The sequence below is a fragment of the Sinocyclocheilus grahami genome, unplaced genomic scaffold (genome assembly GCF_001515645.1).
Source record: "Sinocyclocheilus grahami isolate Dianchi unplaced genomic scaffold, SAMN03320097.WGS_v1.1 scaffold54.1, whole genome shotgun sequence".
NCBI lineage: Eukaryota > Metazoa > Chordata > Actinopteri > Cypriniformes > Cyprinidae > Sinocyclocheilus > Sinocyclocheilus grahami.
In genome coordinates, this window is record NW_015505233.1 from 4,755,749 (window position 1) to 4,772,698 (window position 16,950).

Consider the following 16,950-nt stretch of genomic DNA (forward strand, 5'->3'; position numbering starts at 1 on the left):
CTGTTCTACATGTACACTATTCTGCTTTGTCACTATTCTGTAGGTAGAACACTTCTCTGTCACTATTCTATATATACAGAGCACTATTCTGCTCTCATTATTCTATAACACTATTCTGCTCTGTCACTATTCCACATGTAGAACACCACTGTGCCCTGTCACTATACACTTCTGCTCTTGTCACTACTCTGCATGTGGAACACTATTTTGCTCTCACACTATTCCCTTTGTACTCTGTCACTATTCTACAAGTAAAACATGATTGTGCTTTGTCACTATTCTGCATGTGAAACACTACTGTGTGCACCCAAGCATGCGCTCTTTTCTAAAAGCCTTTTAATTAGACTTAATCTCATCGATTTGTCAAAGCTAATCAAACCGAATTCTTCTCTCAGTACGCTGTTAAAATGTTATCTTTACAGAAAATACCCTAAGCAAGCCATACCTCGGCAAAACAATTCCTTCTGTTATTCTTTGCAGAAATTATTATCAGGCAAATAATGTTTGTTTTTTTTAGACCGTGTGCTTATAGTGACCCACTGTGGTGACATTGTGAACTACAGACACACTAAAACAATTATTTTAGAGAGGGAGGGGTTTTTTTCCCCAACCACTTTCTTATAGCTACATAGGTCATAAGATTATTTTTAGTAGTAGCTTACGCCCAGCAAGTTAAATGTAGGTTGCGACTGACGTTCATAGCTGACAGAATATGCATTTTTGATTGTAAACAGGTAGGTTTGCTCACCATAAGATGCATCAAATAGCCTGCTATGTTTTAATTTCCGGTAAAATCAAGTAGGCTAATAAAACAAAGCGTACATATATCAGCTTCTTACAAATTAAAATAGGCCTGTAGCCAAGTTAAACATATATTTTTTAAGTTTATATATTTGAGAACTCACGTGTAGTCAAGGTACAAGGCAAATATCACATTTTTACTGGATGCATTCATTCATACGTGTAAGTCGAGGTATATACACATTATCATAATTAAGATATCTTTAATCAAACCTTATCATTTAATTAGTAAAGTATTATGTATACATTTGTTACTTTTATACAAACCAAGCACAGTGTTTATACATTAAGGGACATTAAAACCTGTGTTCGAGGCAGAGGTGAGAAAATGTGGCGTTATCAGTGGCGTCAATGCTCGCATCTACGCAATTTCCTTTCGTGGGAGAGAGACACACAAGCGTCCTGTTCTCCACGGCTCACGCCACACAAGCATATGTCTGATGTTCCGCGCAAGATTAGTTAGAGCAGGTAGTTTGAAGGTTTTCGTGTAGGCTCTATCTACCGGGACAGCACGCGCTCACCGGCGCCGTACACAACATTTAAATCCAACCATCGTGTAAAGGTCATCAGCGATCATCTCCTATGTTTGAAACAATTGTAGTGAACATGACGAGTTTGAAGGCGTTCGCCGAGCCGTTTGGTAAGTAACGTTAAATCCGCTTGTTTGTAGCTGGAGAACACACGCGCTGTACACAGGACACGAGCGGCAAAATGATGGACGGTTGTTTTGTTTTGGTTCGGAGTACTTGGCTTTCAGTTTTTTTAAATAACGTTAGCCTAATGAAGTTGGACATGTCAAGAGGTGAACATTTACAGGGTAACTTTATGGTACAGTAGGGAACATCATGGTTTATGTCATGGTGAGTGTGTGTGTGTGTGTGTATATAGGGTATATATATATATATATATGTGTGTGTGTGTATGTCTCATGCTGAGGCTGCAGTTTGTTGTGTAAAAGGATGAACAAACTTGTTGGTTTTGCTCTGTCTTTATTTCAAAAGACTTTACTTGTTCTTCTGTAGAGGTGAGGGGGTTTATACTGCAGTATTTGCGTGTTGCTTCTGTTAGTGTATGGGTGGCCATGCAGAAGAATATCTGTGCAGAGGGTTTTGCCCTGCAGGATTGTATTATGATGTGGTTTACATTTTACCTCTTCAAGTGCATCCCGAGCAAGCGGCTACATGCTCTCTGCATTCCCTGGCTGAGCAGAAACAGTCGTGAATGGATTCAGGCTGCACAGGTTTAGATTCGTCTACAGTACTGACCGGGGTTAAATGTAGCACGTGTACATTGATCTGATCTATGAGCTTAAGTTTATAGCTCTACTCCTGTAAAAAAAAAAAAATGAAACGCGCTGGATTGTGAAAGTTTTTTTTTAATTATTTTTTATTAGTATTGGGTATTTTTGCAGTGGGACAACATAAGTGAAAATAACTTTCCATAGATAACATCAGCTCAAGCAAGGTGCTAGGCACCCTTTCCGGTTTGCTGCTTACAACAGAGTTTGTTGCTTGTTTTTTCCCTGCCTGTACTTTCAGCATTCATCATGATTGCAGTGAAAGGGCAACATCCTGTTTCAGTTGATGGTATTTCCTAGAAAATACCCTATATTTTGTTCTTATGCTTTTTTTTTCTCAAGGACTGTTTTAGCGAACAAAAATTTCTTCTTAATTCCTCTGAATTGTGCCTTTCGTGTGAAGTAGCATTGGTGGTCAACACACACATTTCACGGTACAACCAGAGGTTAAGCTGTCTGGTGTGGGTGAGACTGTGGGGATAACCATGCATGATCAGTCTTTCCCCTCACCAAACCTCAAGCAACAGACAGTCAGTTTTCTGTCTGATGTCTGAAGTTGTGTCTCTTTAGCAAATCTCAGAAACATGGAAGTCATGTTTTTTACGCTTTGCCTCTGAAATGCAACAGAAGAGTAAAATACTAATTTCGGGGACAAGTTGTCCCATGTTTCTCGCTATGTATCTCTGTTCCTTGCTGTTTTTATGTTTTTTTCCAAATTTATGAATGGTTAAGTTTCGATATTTCACTAGTTACATTTTGGTTTAACATTCTTATTTACTTACAAGACTGAAAAAATGATTGAATACAGTAGCACAACTAGCACATGACCTGTTTAAATGACTGCATTTCCATTTGTGGAAATGTCATCTAAAAAAACAGCTCTGATTGTGTTAAAGTATAACAAAAGTAATGACATAACTTTTCTTCTGCATTGTGACTTACATCTGATTAAAGCAGATTATTCAAAAGAATAAAATAAAACACATGAATGTGTGAATCGTTCACATTAAGATCAATAACATGTATTTAGGTAATAGATAGGGTGTTTTTAATTTAATGATGACTTTGGTTTTAAAACAGTATAAACAAAGATTGCCGTTTTGTTTTTTTCCCTTTAGACACTGAAATTAAACATTTGCATGGCTGTATTAAGCTAATCAATATTTATTAAGGCAAGCACCATTCAATTTATGATTAGCCTAGTTGTTTGTTGCTAAACAACTCGCGGTAGAATTCTAGCTATGCATTGTTTTGATATCGCAAATTGGGCAATAACAGAATTATTGAACAGTAAAGATATCTATGTTTGAATCTGCCACAAGCCAGTGATGCCACTGAATTACTCACACTGTGCTTCTCACACACACGCATCTCTCACCCTTCCTTCCTCTCACAGTCACTTAGTCATTTGTACTGACAGTCCTCTCTATTTCTTTATAAATGAATGAATGATGCATTCATATAGCGCTTTATTGTATACCCAAAGCACCTGCTGGCCTCACTAACACCTCTTCCAACAGCAGCCTAGTTTTCCCAGGAGGTCTCCCATCCAGGTACTAACCAGGCTCAACCCTGCTTAGCTTCAGTTGGCAACCAGTCTTAGGCTGCAGGGTGATATGGCTGTGGCTGCTTGTTGGAGCCGTACTTGTATAAAGCTTCAGAGTAGTGTATGTGAACTGCACTAAAGTGCCTTCATTAGCAGAGGAGACGTTTTGCGACTGACAAAACAATAGCAGGTGCCTTTTCTCTTTGAAGCTTAGAAGTTTAACCGATGGTTTTAACTGATGGATTTAACCTTTTCTTTTTTTAAATAGAATCATCGCACTTCTCATCCTCTGCCTTTTCACTTTGTGCTAATATCGCTATATTTATATGTATATATTTTCATTGAGAATTCACAAATCAAAAATAGGTAATTCTTTTTGATTCAGTTTAACGGTTGACATGATGTAGTGTTTCATCTTTGGGTTTTTTTGCAGGGAGAGTGGCTTCTGAACCGGTGGAAGACACTGACCCCAGCAGCTTCATTAAAGATATGGTATGATCTTTTTATTTTTCCTAAACATTTAGTTGATTCATTTATAAGTTAAGGATGTAGGCCTACTTTACTCAGAAGAGATGTTGCAATGTTATGGATGGATGACGCTGGGTAATACCCACTGACACATCAATTGAATCATTGGTTGATGTTTAGTTTCGGTTTGTTATGACACAGTACATGAGTTGTAAACATTGTCACCTTTCATATTGTGATCAAACACAACAAATTATGTAGGCTAGACATGATTTTCATACATGATATGAAAGTAGCATTGAATGGGAGGAGCAGGTTTTGAAACTCACACTCCTACGATATTGTGGGACGCCCTCCACGAAGTCTCAGAGGTTTGTTCTAGCATGTTCTCTGCTCATTTATCCACACATCTGAAAGTTTAATTTTCCTCCCTTCGCTACACTGTACACACCACCTCTCTTCAAATGTGTCCCAGCATGTAGAAAGAGGAACAAAGGTGTATTGTTTTCCTTGAGGTCTTGATTCATATGTGTGTGATGTGATGTTTGACCTCTGGGGGTCTTTACTGATGTTTGTGCGTGTGTTTCAGTCTCTGAGGTCAAATTACCCCATTCAGGTCACTGATCCACAAGCTATCAGAGGTATTTATTGTTTATTTATGTTGCTGCTTGTATTGGTAGTGATAAATGTGTAAAGTCATACAATGAATGATTATTTCCTGTCTGCATATTTAATCAGTTCCACTGATCTCAGGTAATGAGAGTGGTGACCTTTGGGTCAGCCTCCACACTTTCCGTATAATCGTGTTCAATAGAACATGAAGACATAAAGTGATAATAAAAGATCAACGGGTTTATTCATAGAATCTCTGCTTCTCTACAGATCCTGTAACCCTACAGCTCAGCTCTGTTCCCCCTGGATATTTGTCATCAGCGGTGGACAGGATACGACAAGTGAGTCTTTCAATTTGCATCTTCCACTGGAAATGAGTTGGGTCTGATCACTTTCTATCATTATTTGCCGGAGTCACGTACACATTTCCGACAACATCCTTATTTATAGATTCAGACCACTCACTGTGTGGTATACTGATTCTCAAGGAGTTGTATCATGTGGGCTGTGTAAGAAATATGTGGTTTTCATATTAATGCCAAATTCCCCTGTGCCTGTTTGACATGTTAGGAATCTAACATTAACCATTAAGGAATCTTAACCAAAATGGGCATCCGATGTTCTCTTTAATGTATTTGTGCAATGTGTAATACTTAAGCCTTCTTTGTTAAATCTTTAACTTCAATAATACCATCTCTTTTTTTTTTTTATCACCCAGCCTGTGGAAAATGACTGTAGTGAATTTATTCCATCATCTTCTGTTTCATCAGGTATGTGTAAATATTAGAATAATACCATTCCCACCGTACACAACTGTGTATGGACATATTGGACACAATGTTATAAAAATGGGGCAATATTACGGTGGCTGAGAGAGCTCAACGCGCTGCAACTTCAGAAAACACATGCAAATAGAAAAAGCACCAGCAAATTAAGAAAACATCTTCATCAGTTTGACAGCACATGTGCTGCAAATACTCTCAACACAATCAAATACAAAAACACGCTGCAAATGCTCACAACACAAACAAAGAAACGCACTGCAAATACTCACAACACAAACAAAGAAACGCACTGCAAAGCTCACAACACAACCAAATAAAGAAACGAGCTGCAAAAACAGAAACGCGCCACAAATGCTCACAACACAAACCAATAAAGAAACGCGCTGCAAATACTCACAACACAAACCAATAAAGAAACGAGCTGCAAATGCTCACAACACAAACCAATAAAGAAACAAGCTGCAAATACTCACAACACAAACCAATAAAGAAACGCGCTGCAAATGCTCACAACACAAACCAATAAAGAAACGAGCTGCAAATACTCACAACACAAACCAATAAAGAAACGCGCTGCAAATGCTCACAACACAACCAAATAAAGAAACGCGCTGCAAAAACAGAAACGTGCCGCAAATGCTCACAACACAACCAAATAAAGAAACGATGGTCTGATGTTGCTTAACTATATTCTAAATATAAAAAACAAGAACTTATACAGACAGACATCACATCTGTAGCATAGAGTGAGAAAATGGACATATGGCATGAGAGCGTGAGAACAATGTGAGTTGTGTGCGGGTTGGATATGACTGACAGTGATCACTGTAGAAACGGACGGAACATAACATCTGACAAGCCAATTAAAAAATAGACCTGTGCTTTAAGTGATGCAGTGTAAATGCCGAGCAACAAACCTACAACAGCAACAAGCCAGGGTTGGCTGAATACATTTAGCAGCTTCTACAGTTAAAAGAAAAAAAAGTAAAGCAATTAAATTTAAAATTAAATTACATCTAAAAATATTTGAAGGGATTAATGCATTATTATTTAATTATTATTGTGTTAATTAACTTATTAAATTTGTAGTTAACCAGTACAAAATTATTTAAATAATTAACCCTTCTAGATTGTTGGAGTCTGGGTTTATTTAATGACATGAGACTTTGTGACTTCCTGCGCTTGCTGTACTTCATACTTCAGTACAATAAAAGTATCAAATTTGTTAAAGGGGTGGTTGACTGTTTTTTTTATAGGCTTTATTGTGTTTATGGGGTGCAGTCTAACATGTGTTAATGCTTCGTTTGTTAAAAAACACGGCTTTTAATGGTAGGCCTAAGATTTTTGTTTGTTGTTGTCTCATACTTTTAGATACGCTGCTATTTGTAAATGCTACTGCTTCTGTTAGCTTTTAATATACGGTTTTATTCTGAATAAAGCTAATACAGTTCGGCAACCACACGCGCATCCATATATAACGCTTCTCATAACTATAGTATGTGAAAATAAGTGTATTCACTGAGCTGATAATCTGAATGAGAGAGAGAGATGCAGAGCGTGTGCACAGCAGGGCAAGGCCAGGAACAGGATGAGAACGCTGCTTTAGAACATTGATTTTGAAACTTGTGAATCCATTAGAATCGTTAGAAGACAGAATCGCGATTCATATATGAATAGATTTTTACGTGCACCTGTAGTTTTCTCTTCCTCTTCTCTAAAGCAGCGCAGCAAGGCCTCGCCCCCTTTGCTGCGTGTTCCCGGAGGCGGGGTTTATGTAAAATTCTGGGTTCTTGACGTAACGGACCTGGGAAGTAACTCGTTGTAGTCCCTTACCAGTCATTTTTGTAGGCATTATACTACCAGAATTTTAAAAGTCGATATCTCCGTTTGCATTGAACTTTCAGCTTCGTAACTTTGCAGATATGGTTTATGATCAAACAGCAACATTACACACTAACTAACATTAAAAAAGTGAAATCGCAATCAACCACCCCTTTAAAATAAATCTAAATGCAAGACCTAATAAGAACTAGGGAGTGGAATTGGCAACTGAGCTAATGAGTGATCCTCTGTTGCCATCTACTGGTTATTTTGGTAATTTCATATCATTTTAATTTTAAGTGTTTGTTTTCCATCAGGTGACAGAAAGGGTTTAAAAGAAGTGTTTTAAAATAAAATGCGCTTCATAGACAAACAGCTCTCAGAGGGTTAAGAAGCATGTGTAAATTGGGTTTTGGAGTGCTATTATTACTGATAGCATTAATTTAGGAGATATCCTGACTTTAAGCACTTTATGCAATGTCTGCTTTTCTTTCCCCACTCTGTAGACTTCGGTAAAGAAAATATGGGTTGTAAGGAGTGTTTATGTTCGGCTCCTCCACCCAAAATCAGTGACCTGATGAACGACGAAGACCTTCTGTACACTCTAAGGCTGAAGCTCGATCCGACTCACTGCACTGTCAAAAACTGGAAGAACTTTGCAAGCCGCTGGGGAATGAGCTACGACGAGCTCACGCTTCTAGAGCAGCGCACACACGGTCCCACCTACCACAGTCCCACTCAAGAGTTCCTCCTGCGCTACAACCAGAAACCTGTCACGGAGCTCACCGCACTCTGCCAGCTTTACCAGCGCATTGATGTGCTTCGATTGCTCCAGAGATGGATGGAGAATGACTGGCCCTCGCGCTGGCAGCAGGCCCATTAGCTGGTACTTCACAATAACTGGACCTCAAAGGAGAAACGTGTTGGTAGGAACTGAAATTCATGACTGCATGGATGGACAGCAGGTCAGAACACATTACACATTACTGAACGGGTGGTACAAAGACAGTTTTTACGAGGTTGTACACTGGACGTAGTTTATTTTTTGGTAACCGTTGGCTGGTTTCATCACTCCATATGTCACCGTCTGGTTAGCTGTATTAGCTATGTGGTAAAATATATGCAACAAATATATGCAGTAGCACCCCAGCACTTCAGTAGAAAATGGAAAGACCACTCAGGTGTGATTACTCATTTAGATTCTGTCTGGAAATTCTCTGTGATTCCAGTCATACAGCATTTAATTTATTTTAATACAAACAGTCATCTGCTGGCGGTGTGCCAGTGTTGGTGGTCTTATGAAGTGTCCTTTTAATTTGCAACATATACTATAATGAGTCATTGTTCTCAATATCTAAATTAGTTTTAAGACAACCTTTCACCTTTATTCTTGCCTGCATTCTAGTAACAGGGTCATTCTAGAATTAATCACACAAAAACTGCATCTCCTTTCAGTGTATAAAAATTGAATCTTCTTCATTGTTTTACATGAATTTGAGCATGTAAAACATTGTGATATATATCAAAATTCCCATTGCACTGCTCACTGAGCACTTGAATTTAGTATCATGTTTGGTATGAATGGCACTTATTTTTTTTTATTATTATTTTGAGACTTTAAGAAAGAGTTAGCATGTCTCTGAGAAAGGAGTGGTAAAATAGCAGTATAACTGCAGAGAACAGTGGATCTGGAAGTTAACTGGACTTTATTGAAAATATTCGTTTAAAAAATGCAGGGTCCGGCTGTTTCAAAATGTATGGTCAAATGTAAATTACAATGCAGGTAGTAGGGTAGAATGTGACAACATTACCTCTTCTAAACAAGACTTTAAAAAGTGTTTGGTTTTGTGCCATGTACTCTACCTAGCTTTTTATTTCCTGTGTCTAAAAATTAAAGCCTGTTTATGTGCATCAGGGGTTCTCTGTTTAAAAATAAAACTTTTATATGTACAGTATCTGAATATTTGTTATACCTACCATTATAGTGTAAATACAAAGTATTTTTCATCTGCAATACATTATGAACTACTGGCATTGCTTGAATGTCAGTGGTGAATAATGGTCTGACATCATCAAAACTGGAGTGAGTGTTAAAATAAATTTTCCATGCAATGATCATATCATAAACTTTATTGAAGTCTTTTGAGAGATTTGTGCCCTTGCAAATATAGGTACATGCTTCATGAAACACACAAAGACACATGTGATATTTAATAGATGTAAAAAATTTGACCTTTTTTTTCCCCAATTTGCAATACTGACAAATATATAGATGTATATAATTGGAATGGAAATAAGTATTTAAAAAAAGACTATATATTAGATATTATTACATAAAAACAGTGACAAGACAGAATTAGAGATTCAGCATATTTTCCTTCATGTTCTTGTCAATGTTTTGAGAAGATATAATATTGCACATTTAAAGAGAACTTTATACAATTATGTATATAACTGATTATAAAAATAAGTACATCTCTGTTAATACTCTAGCCATTTTAAAAGTAAACAGCTGGAGGTGAATTTTTTTAATTTTTACATAGTTTACATATGCACTATGTAGTGGGTGTGGAACTACACTAACAAGGCTCTTGGTTTTATTTAAGGATTAATCTGTTGGCAAACCAAGCATGTTGTTCAAGCTGAGGGCAATCTTGGTGTCATCTTCATTGCTAGTTGTATCAATTACTGGGTAGTCCTTATCAGCATCAGGCTTTGTGACTTTACATGTTCCTCTATTCACTTTTGTAGGGCTGCCTGGTTCTGAAAATATGCCAAAATCTGGGCTTGTAGTACGTGCATTAGACAATCTCAGCCTTTCCCGGATATCTACACTAGCTGTCTGTCCATTGACCCCAACAAACGGAGAAGAAGCTTTAAGATTTGTCTTGACTGAGGAGACCAAGACGACCGCGTCATTAGTTGTTTTTGTAGGGTCAGTACTGAGGTCAACTGCTCCAGTGAGTTCTTGTAAGATACTGTCAATGTTGCTGTCAGGTAGGCGGTGAGGCTTGAACAATGGTATATTTTTGGGGAGTTTAATTTCTGCAGTGGTACCATCTACTTCTGGTGCTTTAATGTTAATATCCTCATCCTTTAATTCAGTAGATTTTCTCCATTTGAAGGGCCATTTTACCTTACGCTTTGAGCCCTCTTCAGCATTGATGTCTGGAACATCTACATCAACCCAAGCATTTGGTAGATTCACGTCAACATCAGGAGTACCAACCCCAGGTGCAGATAGATTCAGATCTTTTCCACTTACATCAGCAGCAATGTCGACTTCAGGAGATTTGGCTTTTGGACCAGACAGGTTAAACTTTTTGATGGTTGGGAATTTCAGCTTTCCTTTTGGAGCATTGATGTCAACATCTGCTTTGGGAAGGTTTATATCAGCATCTGGCACTTTGACATCTGCATCAACTGTTGGAGCTGAGAGGCTGAGATCAGGAGCTTCTGTATTTAAGTCAATCTCAGGTGTCTTCATTTTTGGACCAGAAAGGTCAGCTTTTGGTTTCTTAAATGTAATTAGTTTCAGCTTTCCAGACGGAGCCTTTAAGTCTGGGGACTCGATATCTACATTGGGAACACTGACCTCAGCTTTGGGAAGATTTAAGTCAACACTGGGTGAATTTAATTCTCCTTCAAATTTGGGAACTGAGAGATCTAGATCTGCATTAGCATCCAGCTCAGGCCCTTTTACTTTTGGCCCAGTCAAATTCAGTTTTGGAAAATTGACATGTGGCATCTTAAATTTTCCAGATGGGGCATTAATGTCAACATCTGGGACTTTAAGGGTAGCATCAGGTCCTTCAAGCTCTGCTTTTGGCAAGTCTAGGTCTACATCTGGGGTGGTGAGATTGAGATTTGGTGACTTTAGATTTCCCCCAATGTTTGCACTTGGAGCATTTAAGTCGGCTTTTGGTAAACCGAGGGCTAAAGAAGGAGCAGAAATGTCACCTTTAACTTTAGGTGTTGAAACACTAAGATCAGGTGCTTTAACATCTACATTAGGTGCTTTAAGTTCCTCTGTGGGCATGTTCACATCCACATCAGGTGCATCTAGTTTTGGTGTTTTAACCCGAGGTCCAGAAAGACCAAATTTAGGCAGCTTAAAGTGAGGTACCTTGGCTTTGCTAGAGGGGGCATCAATGTAAATATCTGGGGCTTCAAGGTCTACATTTGGACTTTTGACATTAGCATTGGGCAAGTTCAGATCCACATCTGGAGCACTAAGTTTGCCATCCACTTTGGGTGCTGAAAGACTGAGATCTGGAGCTTTCAGGTCTAGGTCCGGTCCATGGAGATCTGCCTGTGCATTGAGGTCTACATCTGGACCTTTCATTTTTGGCCCAGATAGATTTATTTTAGGCAGTTTAACATGGGGCTTCTTTACCTTTGCAGATGGAGCTTCTATGCCAATATCTGGTGTTGTCACATCAGCAGCTGGAGTTTTAATGTCTAGATCTGCAGCAGAGAGGTTGAGGTTTGGTGCCTTGACATCTAGATTCGTTCCTTCCAGTTCAGCTTTTGGCAGATTAATATCTACCCCAGGAGCCGACATGTCCAAGTCTGGTGCGTGTACCCCTGCATTTAGACCTGGAGTTTTCAGCTTTGATTTATGTAAGTTTAGCTTTGGCATTTTAAAAGTTGAGAACTTGTGCTTTGCAGTCGGAGCATTAATGTTTACAGCAGGTGCTTTTACATCAATATCAGTGCTCTGTAAATTGACATCTCCTTTTGGAATGCTGATATCTCCATCTATCTTTGGTGCTGAGAGATTTAAATCAGGTGTTGAGACATTGGCATTTAAACCAACCTCTGATGCTTTAACCTTCTGCCCAAATGTGGGTTTCTTAAATGTTGACCACTTTATTTTCTTAGAGGGAGCATTTATATCAACATCAGAAGTTTTAATATCTACATCTGGAGCTTCAAGGTTGGCTCTTGGCAGATCAATGTCAACATTTGGTGCACTGACATCTGCATTTACTTTTGGACCAGAAAGCTTTGTATCAACACTTGCCTCTGGTACTTTCACTTTTGTAGTTTTTGCTTTCTTTAATTTAGGAAATTTGATCTTGCCAGAGGGCGCTTCGATATTAGCTTTTGGTGTTTCGATGTCCAGGTTTGGACCACTGAGCTTCGCTTTTGGCAAGGTCATGTCTACGTCAGGGGTCCCAATTTTTCCGTTAATCTTTGGGGCCGACAGATTCAGATCAGGGGTTTTTAGGTCAGCATTTATGTCTGGGGCAGTTAGATTCACATCACCATCGACCTTTGGTTTTTTACCATGAAGACTGAAGGTGGGCATTTTGAACTTGGGCGTTTTGGTCTTCAGTTCAGGTTTGTCTACATTAACAGAAACATCTGGGGTGTTAAGAGTAGGGGTAGAGACACTGACATCAGGTGCTTCTAATGTACCATCCAGACCTGCTCCTTCGAGATTTGGTGCAGACAAGCCAAAAGTTGGCCTTTTGAACCCTGGGTGGCTGAAGTTAGGTGTGGCATCCTTTAGCTCAATCTGTGGCATTTCTGCATTTACTGTTGGGGTTGAGATCCCACCCTTAAGCCTTGGGGCATTTATCTGTCCATTTAGCCCATTAACCTGAACACCTGGTGCTTGAAGTCCTGCCTCACTGTTCAGTCGAAGATCACCAAGAGACTAAAGAGGAAGATGAGATGAAGACATTGAGACCCAATTATTCTCTATTTTTGCTTTTTCTTTCATTCTCAATGTTGCTTACCAGTCCTTCTTTCAGATCTTTTGCTGTCTTGAGTTCAAGATTCTTGTCATAGGGCTCGAGTATTCTGATCAATTTTAGCACTTCATCTTTACTGAGGTGGTCCAGATGAACGGTTGCAGCAACAAGCCGATCTCCTGCGAGAGACAAAAAGAGAAGATAAGGTATGTTACAGAATCCATTACTATCATTAAGTTTGCTTGTTGTATGACTGAGGCAGCATATAGGGCTGCGTTTACACTTGGCATTAACATGTGACCTGTATCCGGATGTTGTCCACATACACATTGAAAAGACAAGTGTAAACGCACTTCTGATCGGAATGTTATCCGATCAGCGTGTCCTGCTCCAGAGGTAGTCGAGGACGCATTGTGATCGGATCTCAGTGTAATGTAAACGCAATCTAGCCATCGTGACTGCATTCGCAGGTTGAAACCACGCAAAACCCCGCCCCCTCTCTCGCGAACTGTCAGAAGAAGACGGAGAACACCCGTGTGGAGCGCTAGTGAGACTCCTACACTTATCTTTGATTTGTAAAATGTCCCGCGACTGAAAATGTTTTTCAAAAGAAAACCCACCACTTCAGGGTGACTTTGCACTGGGCCATTCTCTGCAGACTTATTTAAATATTGCGCGGGAAAGACAGATCCGATCAGTTATCCAGATAGAGAACTCAGCTGATGTTGCCAAGTGTAAACGCGCCGTGTCCTGATTGACTGATGATCCGATCTGCTTGATCAGATCACGGAGATCGCATGTTAATGCCAAGTGTAAAGGCAGCCTAGGATACATGCCAGTTCTTTACCTTCCTTCAGGTTGATTGCTGGATTTGTGATCCCTGTGACTACGACCCCTCCTTTTTCTGTGTCCTCCAAAGTCTCTGAGAGGGCATGAATCTTTATTTCTCCATTCTGCACATGAACACGGTGACTTACTACCATACATTAGTGTTTTGTTTATAATCTCATAAATACATAATATTATTTGCAAAAGTAAAAATTATGTACTATGCCATGGCAAGGATGTAATCAGAGGTATAATGAATGTGTGAAATGCAATTAAAGGTGCTGTAAACTATTGTTAGCCATGTTGAAACTTCTAGCAGACTTAACCATTGAGTCAGGCACGCCCTGACTTCTGATTGGCTAAACAAATCTGATTACATCTGCCAGGTGTTAGGAATATTTTCTGTGTGCAATTCTGTTAAGAAATTACAAGAATTTTTAAATTGTTATTTTGGTGAGAGGGTACCAACCATCATGTCTTCTCTTCTTTAAATACAACTGACATGTCATGAATACCAGTTTTCAGGAGATCTGTCAAAACAAAAAGCAACAAGACTTGAAGTAATTTTTATCATTACATGAAGGACTATATTATGTGGATATTCATTTTATAAAAAGTAGGCTACATTTAAGATTTTCAAGGAAAATTACTGATTTTAGTATTTTAGGAACATACAATGGAAGTACAATGACTAATTGTAATTTGAATCTAAAGCCAGTTTTAGACCTGCTGCTGATTCAAAACAAACATGTTGCAAGCAATCGTCATGTCATCTTTACGCCATAAAATGAGCATATAAGTGCATGGGTGTGTGGTTACTTCCTTGCTTCCTTTTCAACCTCATCCCACACTCCTCGAGGCACTTGTTACATCTATATTGCATCATTTTAGTAGTCTTGTACATTGCTTGGTAATAAAGCTAATCTAAGCATCACTTTTACATGTTTTTAAAATTAATTGATTGATAGCATTGTTATTTATTTATTTAAAAAAAAAATCAAGATCAGTTATTTACATATTAAATTAAAAAATAACACGCATTGCGTGTAAAAGAAGGGAAAAGGGAAGTGGCAGGGTAAAGTCAGGAACCGCCTCCAGTTTTTCAAAAACAGATGTAATCAGCTGTAATGCAGTTAATCACATTCACTAGATCTCATAGTGAGAAGGTGTTTGTTAAAAAGTGAAGTAAATAAGAAGGGAAGATACTATTCCATGCTGCAAACCACATTGCTTAGAACAAAATATAAACAAATGATGCTTTATGATGCTCCCTTTTGAGGTCTGCAGTCTGGTAACCAATCACAGGGGCAGGAGCTTTATGGCATTATGGCATTATGACATCTTCATTCTCTCTCTGAGGTTTGAGCTAACATGTCACAGGCAAGCAGAGATTTTTATTTATTTTTTTTAAAGAAAGAATTGCAGAAACCTTGCATATGTGCAAAGTACAGCCTCTACATGCCCAATTTTTCAAATTTTAGATTATTAAACAACCTCCTAATTTAACTCAAAATAAAATGCTTTTGAACTTGGTATTCTGTCTCTGTAACAGATTGTGTATGTGTGGTTTGTGTCAGGAATGTTTTAGGAATGGATGGACTGTGGAGAATGAGGAGAACCAGTTTGTTCAGATGAAAGAAAGATGAGGAGATAAATACAAGGTCACTCTGTATCTCTCTTGGCTTTTTCCCCCTTAAATATCTATCTTCCCATTTTTTTCTGTTTTGTCTCTCTAAAGCATATTATTCAGACTGCGATTAGAAGGTTCAGATGGTCTTGACAATGAATTTAAGATTTCACAGTCAAGATCAGAACAATATAATTACTCTGCTCAGTAAAGCATTGAGTTTAATCAGCAGCGGGAATCATCTAATGTTTCAGCTTCACCCACCACCACAACAGTTTCCCAAATACTTGCTTCTAAAATAATCTGATGCTAAAATAAACCATCACTGCTTTCAAAAGTCATACCATATCATAAGTTATTCCTCATTTTTATAGCGTGCACATGATGCATGATTAATTAGTGCTGAAAATTTCAGCTCATCCAAATGTTTCTCCTGTTCACATTTTTGTGACTGTTTTCAATTTACAACTAGTATTAATCAGTAAAACCGCTATAGATTCACATTTATGACAACAATCAGAGCAAAGTGCACATCAAACAAATATTAAACGAGATATTAAAGGAGCTGTTACAACATCAGAACGGTCTTCTTTAGGCCTGATTTGACATGACGAACCTCTGCATTTTGCAAGTAACTTAATTTATCAGTTCCCATTAGATGACGCAGGATGATAAATTGCTCTATGATGTTCTTTCTGATTCTGTATGATTTATTTAGTCACTTACCCAATGTTGTTAATGTGAGTGCATCTGTAGCCGTTGATGTTGACCCCTCTAAACTCCAGGTGAATATGACTGTCATCCTCTCTGTCATGGGGTTTCTGTCAGATGAATGCATGTGGAGCCACCAAACAGGTTCTGCAGCACCAGCATGACAACCACACACACACCGAAACTACAGATACAGAGAGCAAGTTTAAAAGTGACTATAAATGTACATGCAAGTTTGTGGCATGATGCAGTTAAATGTTTGTCATATATTTCAATTTGATTATGATGGGTTTATTATTTGTATGTTTTCTATGTCACAGAGAGCTTCAGTTCAGAATTGCCAAAGCAACAGCGATTTGATCAGTCTTCCCCAAAAACTGGACTTTGAAACTTGCATTTGTTGATTTTCACATTATAAAACGGTCATACTTAAACTATGGTGAGCTAATTTATGCTTTAGTCAAAGATGTGGCCAAATATTTAATATTTGTGGGGAACAAAGTTCAAATGTTGTGGTTTTTCCTTAGTAACAACAGCTTAGAAACATCCGATGAGAAAAACTAAAGTGTGTTTTGTCAACAGTGAAATATTGCAAGACTGTTGTGTTTGCAAGGGTTTGGCCTTACAGTCTTGTGCCACACACCCTTAAGTTCTTTCTGAAATGCATATGAATGCATGGCGCTACAGAATAGTTTCAGTAGAGGGAGAGTTTACCCAGAAATATAAAATCTGACCTTATTCTATGTATCAAG

The 16,950-nt window shown here is 38.4% G+C and overlaps 2 protein-coding genes across 3 annotated transcripts; one reads left to right on the plus strand and one right to left on the minus strand.

Annotated features, from left to right (window-relative positions):
- Window positions 1-656: 656 nt before the first annotated feature.
- LOC107583532 (ectodysplasin-A receptor-associated adapter protein-like) lies at window positions 657-9,424 on the plus strand. Of its 2 annotated transcripts, none has more exons than XM_016269782.1 (6): window positions 657-734; window positions 4,078-4,136; window positions 4,702-4,753; window positions 4,995-5,065; window positions 5,443-5,494; window positions 7,837-9,423. In XM_016269782.1, exons 2-6 carry the CDS (start codon window positions 4,134-4,136, stop codon window positions 8,211-8,213), a joined length of 555 nt encoding a protein of 184 aa, XP_016125268.1. In that variant the 5' UTR covers window positions 657-734; window positions 4,078-4,133; the 3' UTR covers window positions 8,214-9,423. The 2 variants fall into 2 exon arrangements, with proteins under 2 accessions (XP_016125268.1, XP_016125267.1); XM_016269781.1 differs by lacking the exon at window positions 657-734 and adding an exon at window positions 1,186-1,441 and having other exon boundaries at window positions 7,837-9,424.
- A 327-nt stretch (window positions 9,425-9,751) lies between these two features.
- Window positions 9,752-16,283, minus strand: LOC107583533 (neuroblast differentiation-associated protein AHNAK-like). Its single transcript, XM_016269783.1, has 5 exons — window positions 16,214-16,283; window positions 14,330-14,390; window positions 13,880-13,985; window positions 13,078-13,211; window positions 9,752-12,995 (listed from the first exon to the last, which is right to left on the minus strand). Exons 2-5 carry the CDS (start codon window positions 14,333-14,335, stop codon window positions 9,939-9,941), a joined length of 3,303 nt encoding a protein of 1,100 aa, XP_016125269.1. The 5' UTR covers window positions 14,336-14,390; window positions 16,214-16,283; the 3' UTR covers window positions 9,752-9,938.
- Window positions 16,284-16,950: the final 667 nt, after the last annotated feature.

Coding starts and splice junctions, on each gene's coding strand:
- LOC107583532 (XM_016269781.1), top strand. CDS start 1,384: ATGTTTGAAACAATTGTAGTGAACATGACGAGTTTGAAGGCGTTCGCC. Junction 1,442..4,077: donor GGCGTTCGCCGAGCCGTTTG/GTAAGTAACGTT, acceptor GTTTTTTTGCAG/GGAGAGTGGCTTCTGAACCG. Junction 5,066..5,442: donor CGGTGGACAGGATACGACAA/GTGAGTCTTTCA, acceptor TTTATCACCCAG/CCTGTGGAAAATGACTGTAG.
- LOC107583533 (XM_016269783.1), bottom strand. Junction 13,212..13,879: donor AGCAATCAACCTGAAGGAAG/GTAAAGAACTGG, acceptor TGTCTCTCGCAG/GAGATCGGCTTGTTGCTGCA. Junction 12,996..13,077: donor AAGATCTGAAAGAAGGACTG/GTAAGCAACATT, acceptor CTTCCTCTTTAG/TCTCTTGGTGATCTTCGACT.